The following is a 9,739-nucleotide window of genomic DNA, read 5'->3' as shown; positions in this document are numbered from 1 at the left end:
GTGAAAAGACCCAGGAAAACCAAGTTAAGGAAAAAAAATGATAACAAAATAACGCTAAAAACCGATAAAAACCATACATTTCACACCCAAGTCTCACTCTCGTGGCCTGGTACCAAATGACTCACGGACCGGTACCCCTTACTGTACACATTTTCCTGTCTAGAGCAAAGTCACCCTCTACAATGAAGGCAAAAGAAAATACATATATATTTTTTATTTTCCTTCTGCTTCTTCAAGATATATAATTAGATACTTTTCTTAAAGTTAGACTAAAGTTTCTAATTCCATCTACTGATATTTTACCATTTACTGATATTGTAACAACATTATATTAATATAGCTGTTACAGCTCTCCCTTTGTAGAAGAGGGTTTTTTTTTCCTTTTCTTGTGTTGCAGGTCTGCCTCATGAGCCACAGCTGAGGTGTGTCCCAGCTCGTCAGCCACGGCATATAGTCTGCCATCCTAAACTGCCACTTCCCCCATTTTTGCCAGAGCTGTGAGCTATCGTGTTTTGGGCAGCAGGTGTGTGTGTGTGTGTGTGTGTGTGTGTGTGTGTGTGTGTGTGTGAGTGAGAGAGAGAGAGAGAGAGAGAGAGAGAGAGAGAGAGAGAGAGAGAGAGAGAGTGTGTGAGAGAGAGAGAGAGAGAGAGAGAGAGAGTGTGAGAGAGAGAGAGCTTAAACTCTGTGAAACCTTGGTTTTCTTTCTTTTATTGTAAGCAAAGGTGTGCCCTTACTGTGTTAATTAGTTCATCATTGTGGAATGCCATTTTTGTTTCAACTGTTTTCTCCTGTTTTTGGTTAGACAGTGAGCTCAGCCATTGTATTTTGTTTTGGTTAGTGAGTACTTGGTTTGATTTCTAGCTAAAGGGGGTTTTTTGTTTGTTGTTTTGGCCTTGGAGACCCTGAAGAAAAGAGCTTCCCTGCACTCAAAAAAATCAACTAGGGCATGTGTTTGATTAACAAAGTAGTAATATGTTTACATCACATGAAGAAATCATTTTTATGCTCATTAAATGATTCATTCTTTTTTGTTGAATATAAATCAAAGAAAACTTTGATGAGTTAAATTCGTTCATGGCAATCCAATGAGAATGAGGTCCATCAAACCAAAGGCTCTGATAGCGTCATGTATTGCGCATGCTCCACGCCCACCGGATGCGGAAAGGTCCGTTGAGAAGTTAACGAGCGCACGTGGAGTTACTTCTTTGGCATACCTGATAGTGAGGTAAGTAATATTTCTTGATATATTTATTTAGGTTAGTGGAGTGAGAGATAAATACTATTAGTTAAAATTTTTTACCTGTGTAGTGTGGAGATTTATATATAGCAGGGAGGTTGTAGACCCAAACATTTTTCAAATGTAAGTCGGTGAATTTAATGTTTTTTTTAAAAACTTAACCGGAGTCGCTAATTGTTGCAACAGAGCAAAAACTGATGAGGTTATTTTGGTAAGTTCGTTTTTTTGTTTTTGTTTCTGTCGACTTTGAATGAGGTGTATTTCATGGTTATCTGCGTTGGTAGGACTGTTTTTCTTCTCTGGAGTTAGCTAACTTTGAAGAGCGGGAAAGCCGCGTAGAGCCGTAACGTCTTCGCATATAGCTCCATGAATGAAGGGTTACTTTCTGCTTAACCGGAGTTGGTGATTGTTGGTAGTGATGGTAAGACTGACCGACATGGTTTTGGTGATTTTATGAGTGTTTTATGATGCTCTATCTAAAATTCCTGTTTTTGTCAGTGGAGTTTAGTCGCGGGCAACCGCATTAACTGGATTGATGAAAGGTTTAATTCAACTAAACCAGCGTTTAGGGGAGTTAATAACAAGGAGTAAGATAAAATCTGTCACAATAATTGCATGTGCATTTTCTTTTTTTGTAATATATTCACTTAATTTTTGAATTCAGAATGATTTAGGTGGATAATTGTTTGGGTTATAGTTTCTCTGGTGCTCTGCATTAGGCTGACTAACGGTGCGTTCACACCGAACGCGATAGATGCCCCTAGCTGATCTCGTGCACATTTGCACCTCGAAGCGCGTCCAGCATGAACTGGTCGAGGTTTATATGCAATTTTCACGCGTATGAAGAAGAGATCTGGGAGGAAGTAGTGCCAGACGGTATGTTATTAAAATGGCAGCTGTCAATCTAGCGTTTGAAGAAAGAGTCTCCCTTCTCTATTTGCTGTGGAGAGCAGAGCAGTGCCTAAAGGACGTCCTCACTGTACCTGGGTCCATCAGGTCTTCCACAAGCGTGAGCAGTTTGGTGAGTTTCACCACTTGCTCCAGAAGCTCCGTCTGGATGACGGCCGCTTTCAGCTGTACCACCTTCTGTCCCTTGCCGAGTTTGAGAAGCTGCTGTCCCGCAGATTTTACCAACTCGAGCGGTAGACGTGATAAGCGCGAATGCACAAAATGCACCACACAAACTGCAGTGCGTATTTTACTTCGCGCTTCAAAGGCGTCAGTCGTGTGAAGTAGGCAGAAAAGCGTTTTCTCAATGCAAATCTGCTTCCGAAGTTTAGCTGGACCCCCAGTCGCGCTTCATCGTGCTCCTCCATTGACTTTGCATGTAAACCTGAAGCTCTGGTCGCGTCTATCGCGTTCGGTGTGTACGCACCGTAACAGTCTTCACATTTCACAGTATGTAGATATTAACACAAATTTGTCAGAGTAATAACTTTGTTTTAATTAATTTCTCTCCCCAGAAATACATCACAAAATAAAGCCACATTCCCATGCTCTGAGATTCTTATGCACCTCCTCAACAATACATGGTAAGTTCATGTTTGCCTTATTATTATTATTATGTTATTTATTTATTTTTTTTGGATGATGCAGAAGTTTAATCTCCTTGACGTTTTCTAATGCATATTTCATTTTTTTATCAGTGACGTGTATGTGGCAGTGCAAGCATTGTGTTACCAGAGAGAGCAGCAGGTACAAATTACTTCAACATTATAAACTACATCATCATTACGGAATAGGTCAACATTATCTGTGCATATATGTTAATTGTCCGTGCACATTTAAGACTTGGAGTGGACTGAACACTCATGTCTATAAAGCTCATTCATCTCAGTTTACACAGACAGCTTCAAGTTCAGTAACTTTTAAATGTGAGTTATGTGACTGCAGTGACGTCTTCTCTGAGAGAGATTTTTTTGTCCATATTGGAACACATCTGCGAAGTAACGAGACAGTTAGTTGTGTGTTTCTTGGTTGCCCTTTCAAGACAAATATTTACAATACATTTTATACACACAAAAAGAGGAAGCATCATCCACACACACTTAAAGATTTTAAAGCCAGTGTAGTTACACGTGTGGACCCAGTTCAAGTGATAGAGTCCTCTGATAATGTAAGGGCTAGCTGTTCTGAAGATGTATCCTATGGTGAATTTGAAAGTGAGTCAGTGACAGAATGTGATAATAGTGCTGTTGAAAATCAGCCCGAACTAATTGAACGGAAATTAGCAGTAATATTGTTGAAATTGGAACACATATTTCATGTTCCAGCAAAAGGATTAGATGAGTTCTTAGAGGAGTTAGTTTTTCTGTTGAGTTCAGCTAGTGTACCTCTGACAAAACGTACAATTACAGAAATTTTTAAGAGCCATAACCTCCATATTAGTCAGGCTGTTATTGAAGAGCTTGCAAATTCTGTATGTGTTTCTAACCCTGTGGCTAAAATATTGGGAAAGTGTGGCCCTCTTGCCACTCCTTATAAAAGAAAACTATACTACATACAAAATTTTAGGGTTGTAGAGCCTGTTGAGTATTTTTTATCGATAGACCAAAGGAAGTAATTTCAGTACATCCCTTTATTACAGTTATTGCAGGAAATATTGAGTCACAATAAATTGCTGGATAGAGTGATTGAAGAACAAATAGCTCAAGAAAATAGAGAGAATCTGAATGGTGATCAGAGGGTTTACAGATCTTTTCGAGATGGGGAGCATTATAAAAGAAATAGCTTTCTAGATGGTGAGAAGTTGAGAATTTCTATTAACCTTTATATTTATGATTTTGAGGTTTGTAATCCTCTTGGGACCTCACGGAAAAAGCACAAGCTTTGTGGTGTATATTGGGTCTTGGGCAATTTACCACCTGGTTCTCATTCAGCCCTTTCATCCATTTATTTGGCAATCCTTTGCAAGAGTGAAGATTTGAGGACATTTGGGTTTGAAAAAGTCTTTGATCCACTTTTGAGAGATCTGGTAACTTTGGAGCAACATGGTGTGTTCATCAGTCAGTTGAACGAGTGTATTAAAGGAACTGTGAGCTGCGTCATAGCTGACAACCTAGGAGCCCATGGGCTGGCAGGTTTTGTGGAAAGTTTTTCTGCTGAATACATATGCAGATTCTGTACAGCTAAAAAATCTGAAATAAAGTCAGTGACTGCTGGTGATTTTGAGCATAGAACACCGGAACTTCATGAATTCCATTTGAAGCGTGCACAAGAAACAGCAAGTGCTTGTTGTGGAGTTAAGCGAGATTGTATTTTGAGTAAAAATCTGAGCCATTTTCATGTCACTGCAGGCTACCCTCCAGATGTAGCACATGATCTGCTAGAGGGCATAATACCAGTGGAGCTTGCGCATTGTTTTTCTTTTTTAATCTCTAAAAAGTATTTCACCTTAGAAAAACTTAACAACTTGATCCAAAATTTTGAGTATAAATGGGCAGATAAAACCAACCGGCCTCATGCAATTCCCCAGACTTTCTCATTAAAAAAAAATATTGGTGGAAATGCACATGAAAATTGGTCTCTGCTTCGTTTGTTGCCTCTAATTATTGGTCCACTTGTTCCAGAGGATGAACCTGCATGGCATATTGTTTTGGATCTGAAGGACATTGTGGAGCTTGTTGTAGCCCCTGTCCAGTCTGATGAGTCGATTTCCTACCTTGAGTGTAAAATCAGTGAACATCGCCAGAGATACCAAGAACTTTTTCCAAACAACAGTCTTCTCCCTAAACATCATTATTTGGAGCACTACCCTGCTCTGATTTGGCATTTTGGGCCTCTTGTCCACAAATGGACAATGAGATTTGAGGCGAAACATAGTTTTTTTAAACAAATTGCTCGCCATACAAACTGTTTTAAGAACATACCTGTTACACTTGCCAAAAAACATCAGCTCGTGATTGCCTCTGACTTGCACTCTTCTGACCATAAGACACCTTTAATGGTAAATGTTGGCTCATCAGTACCAATTGATGTTCTGAAAAGTGATATCGCAGTAGCTATAAAGCAAAGATTACCAGATGAAACTGATGTCCATATTACAAAAAGCGTGTCATACAATGGCATGAACTACAGCACAGGAATGATAGTTGTTCATGGGCAAATATTTGGTTTGCCAGAGTTTGCAGAAATTCTGCAGATTTTTATTTTGCATGGCAGAATATACTTTTTTGTAAAAAAGTTCTCTGCTTGGTATCGAGAGCACTTCAGAGCGTTTGAGCTTGACATGTCACATGCGAGAGAGGTGTCTCTGATTGAGCATGGGGAACTACTCGATGACTACCCGTTAGCTGCCTATTCAGTGGGAGGCCTGCGTCTGGTTACTCTGAAGAGACACACTAACTTGCAGGGTAAACAGGAGTGATGTTTGTAAGTATTTTCCCCCTATATCACCTGGCACAGTAAATAATACATCATACTTTGCAGACCAATTGCTACTTAATTTATTGAGAGTAGATTTCTTTTAAGCATCTTATGCAAGAATTGTCATTAATTAGAAGAATGCAAGACAAATCTGGAAAATGCACTATTCACTTCTCCAGTAAAAAAATTCCTCGAGGCCAAGGTGACATCATCAAATTATCGTTGACATTAGAATTTGTTACACACACTCGCACAATAGTCAATGAGTACATCTTTATTTATTTTTTAAATATTTGATATTTGTCCAGGTCAGCATGATGCCCCAGCCCATAAGACTGAGGATCATTCTCGGAGAAGATGATGCCAGGAAACTAATTTTACCAGCTGGGATATCAGACTCCATTGAGGAATTGTGTCAGGAAATAAAGACAAATTTTGGAGTGCAACAGGATTTTCGTCTTCAATATCAAGATCCTGATTTCGGAAATGATTTTGTAAATCTGACTGCGATCTCTGAAATTAATGATAAAGCAACTTTAAAGGTTGTATACTTGGATAGTGTGCAGTTGCAAAGTTTTACAGAAGATGGAGTGACATGTCAACCAGTGCGAAGTCCAACACATTCCTTTTCAAGCTCTTCAGACACAGACAATACAAGGCCCGTTTCATCGTCAGGTTCATCACCGTCTACAAGACTGTCAGTGTGGCCAAGTGTCTTCACAGTCCCTCATTTCAGCTATGAGGCTGAACTGCAACTTGAAAAGGCCAATGCTGAGTTCATTGCTGGTGGAACTCATTTGACCCCCTCACCAAAACTGAAATCCCACCTTTTAGAAAGGCTGGCTGAAGAAATAATAAAATTTAAAGTCTATCCAACTGACAATGACCTGAATGAAGTTGCAGAAGCCCTTGTCAAACAGCATCCTTGTCTGAGGGAGCAGGGATCCTTTAATGGCTGTTATGGTTGGAAAATTAGCCTCAAGTATAAAATGGCCAATGTCCGGACCAAACTGAGAGGCCTGGGCTGTGCTGAGGTGTTGGTAAATTCACTAAAGAACAAGGCCCAAGACAAAAGTAAGGCAGCATTGAATGTGAAAAAGCCTAGAAGAGCAGAAGTCAATTACTGTCCGCAGTATCCAAAAGGAGAAACCACTGACAGCCTGGAAAAAGAGAGAATTGCACTGCTTTCAGAGGTTCAGAAGAGAAACAATGACAATATAGTGACAATGAAAATGCAGAAGACTTTTTCGTACAGAAGGCAAGAAGTTATTCAAGGACAGCCCTTTATTGCAGATTTTAAAAGCAGATGGCCAGCTCTGTTCACCGAGAAAGAGGTGCATGTCCTATATGTCTAACTTTTAGAGTGTGTTTATGGTTGACCAGTTATTTCTTGCTTCACTAATATTGACATAACATAGTGATAAAACAGCTAATAATTCCTGGTATGTCCTTCCTCTGGTGCATATTATAAGTGCATTGTTCATGTTTTTCAGATTGACAAGGAATTCCTGCGCATATCGACAGTACCGCTGCTATCTAGATTCTTTTATGAGCTAGACTTGTACACTCCACGCATGATGGAGCTCTTTCGAGGCAAAGGTGGGGTGGCTGGCAGAAAAATGAGACACATTATGGTGGCCATCTCCAAGGTGGGTTAGATCTGTGCTTAAGAACTTTTTATGCCCATAATCTGGCAATTTTATGAGCAAAGATATCTATACATATGGTAGGCAAAAGTCCTAAGAGGTTTTCATATTTTATACAAATTATATAAGCATCAGTCTTATATTAATAAGTAATTGATAAAATCGTATGGTTAATTTTGATCAAAATGGGGAAAAAACCCCCCAAAAAAACATTAGTGTTGCCTCATTTTGTGTCTGATTTGGTTTAGACAGATGTTTTGAGGTGGCTGTAGCTCAGGTGGTAGAGCAGGTCAGCTACTAATCAGAAGCTTGGCGGGTTGGTCCCAAGCTCCTCCAGTGTGCATGCCAAATATCCTTGGGTAAGATACTAACCCCAAGTTGCTCACCGATGCATTCATCGGAGTGTGAATGTGTATGAATGTTAGACAGTAAGCACTAAACCCGGTGGCGCCAGTGTTCGACAGCCTCGACCTCTGTCAGTGCGCCCCAGGGTGGCTGTGGCTACAATGTAGCTTACCATCACCAGTGTGTGAATGTGTGTGTGAATGGGTGGATGACTGGATATGTAAAGCGCTTTGGGGTCCTTAGGGACTAGTAAAGTGCTATATAAATACAGGCCATTTAAACAGTTTAGAAAAAGTGATTGGGTGAATGAATTGTTGTATAAAGGCAGCTTTGAGTGCTCTGAGTAGAAAAACGCTATATAAGAACCAGTCTATTTACCATGTGGCCTTTTGGACTCTTCCAAACTAAGTATTCCTTTTTCAAACTGCTGCCTAAAAGTTAAATATTGTCATTATGGATTCCCTTTTTTCTTAGGATGACACAATACATACAAGACGAGCATGCATCCTGAAGTCCTTGTGTGTCTACCTGAATGAAGACCATGAGAAACTTGTGAAGGAATATACGGTCAGTTATATTCACAAGTTGTTCTGTGTTATGTAATTTGCTCCAGGAGTTATGGGTAATTTCGATATATGAAATGGTAAAATGTGACACCACGTGTGAATAAAAGATATTGCAATTGGTCCTTGTTTTGTTTCATGTCAAATTTCTGAGGTGTGAAACCAGAGACATAGAATTTAGTAAATATATCAGCATATTCACGCTGATTGCTGAATTCCTTTTTTTTTTTTTCATATGTAGACTCAAACAAATGTATTATTATATTTTACGTCACAGAACACTGAGGCCAACACTGAAGCCATGGAACAAACTGTGATGGGAGTGTATGTCATACATCAGGAGGGTGCGGAGCCTGGAGATGACCCAGAGAACATCGGTGTCCTGATTGAAGGCGTGGAGGTTCTCACTGGTTTGAGGAGCATTGCAATTGCTTGTGCTCTGTTATTTGGACTGATATACTGTCTGAACCTAAGCTACCCACCGGAGCTCAAATGCACTTTTGAAGTCTTGCAAAAGATTATCATGAAGCTGGATGGACAGAGGTTGTCATCCAAGGCACAGTTCCTAAAAAACAAGCTAATGGGGTGAATGAGCTTGAAACGGACTCATGCAAGCCAGATTTTTTTTTTTTTCAAGGTTTCTGCAATGCAAATATGTGTTTACTGTTTTAAAGTTTAAAATTGTAAGTTATAAAATGTTCATATAAACTATGTGGTTTGCTCTGTGGCTATTACACAAAGATTGTTCGTCCATAACTTAAAGTCTTATACACTTGAAGTGTAAACACTGATTTTTGCCAGATGGCAATTGTTACAAAGGCAAATGCACACTGGTTTTCACAAATTGTTTGAGTGGAGCAGTTATGCTCAAAATTGAATGTTTTCTCCACACGTTAAATAGCATAAAGTCACTATTAATGGATACAGCCTGATTAAATGGAGGACTAATGTATGCAAGCAACATAGTAATGTTGTAATATTATAGTAATGTTGAATGTTATGTCTGAGCTTTAAATTGTGTTAAAATTCATATTGTTGTTTGCAATGCATATTTTACTACATTTTACGAAAGTTGCTTTGGGGATAATATTTTTTGTCTGCAAACTATTCAACAGACTTATTTCATTTTTATTATTAGGGTTAGGGTTATTTTATTGTATTTTTTCTTTCAGTCAGCATGTCTTGATCTGGAAGTTCTGTGGTCTTGGTATGAGATCGTTAAAGGGGAGAAAGCTAGGCTGAACTGGGATCCTGCCAACTGTTTTAAGAATGTTCAAGCAAAATAAAAGATGGTTTTGCAAGTTATCATTTATGTATGTTTCATTAATTTAATTAAAAGTAATGTTTACATAAGCAATACAAACACTAACTGAAACATGATTGGTGTAAGTACTACAGACATAAATTACATTTGTTCATTCAACAAGATTAACATTGGTGAAACAAACAAATATTTTACTAGTTCATGTAACAAGACTGACTTTTGATGTGCCAAAGTGTTTAAACAATATAACATGAATTTAAATTAATTTAATTAGACTAACTTGGTACAAACATGTTAACTGAATAAAAATCAAATTAAC

At 38.8% G+C, this 9,739-nt stretch overlaps 1 protein-coding gene across 3 annotated transcripts; it reads left to right on the top strand.

Moving 5' to 3' along the window:
- Window positions 1-397: 397 nt before the first annotated feature.
- Window positions 398-9,436, top strand: LOC112435650 (uncharacterized). Of its 3 annotated transcripts, XM_076891035.1 has the most exons (8): window positions 398-523; window positions 1,049-1,225; window positions 2,701-2,769; window positions 2,884-2,932; window positions 5,911-6,936; window positions 7,096-7,251; window positions 8,068-8,160; window positions 8,434-9,436. In XM_076891035.1, exons 2-8 carry the CDS (start codon window positions 1,086-1,088, stop codon window positions 8,743-8,745), a joined length of 1,845 nt encoding a protein of 614 aa, XP_076747150.1. In that variant the 5' UTR covers window positions 398-523; window positions 1,049-1,085; the 3' UTR covers window positions 8,746-9,436. The 3 variants fall into 3 exon arrangements, with proteins under 3 accessions (XP_076747150.1, XP_076747151.1, XP_076747152.1); XM_076891036.1 differs by lacking the exons at window positions 398-523; window positions 1,049-1,225 and adding an exon at window positions 1,407-1,448; XM_076891037.1 differs by lacking the exons at window positions 398-523; window positions 1,049-1,225; window positions 2,701-2,769; window positions 2,884-2,932 and adding an exon at window positions 5,568-5,608.
- Window positions 9,437-9,739: the final 303 nt, after the last annotated feature.

The sequence above is a fragment of the Maylandia zebra genome, linkage group LG12 (genome assembly GCF_041146795.1).
Source record: "Maylandia zebra isolate NMK-2024a linkage group LG12, Mzebra_GT3a, whole genome shotgun sequence".
NCBI classification, from domain to species: domain Eukaryota; kingdom Metazoa; phylum Chordata; class Actinopteri; order Cichliformes; family Cichlidae; genus Maylandia; species Maylandia zebra.
The sequence above is the reverse complement of the archived record's forward strand: the minus strand, read 5'-3'. Positions and strand labels throughout refer to the sequence as shown.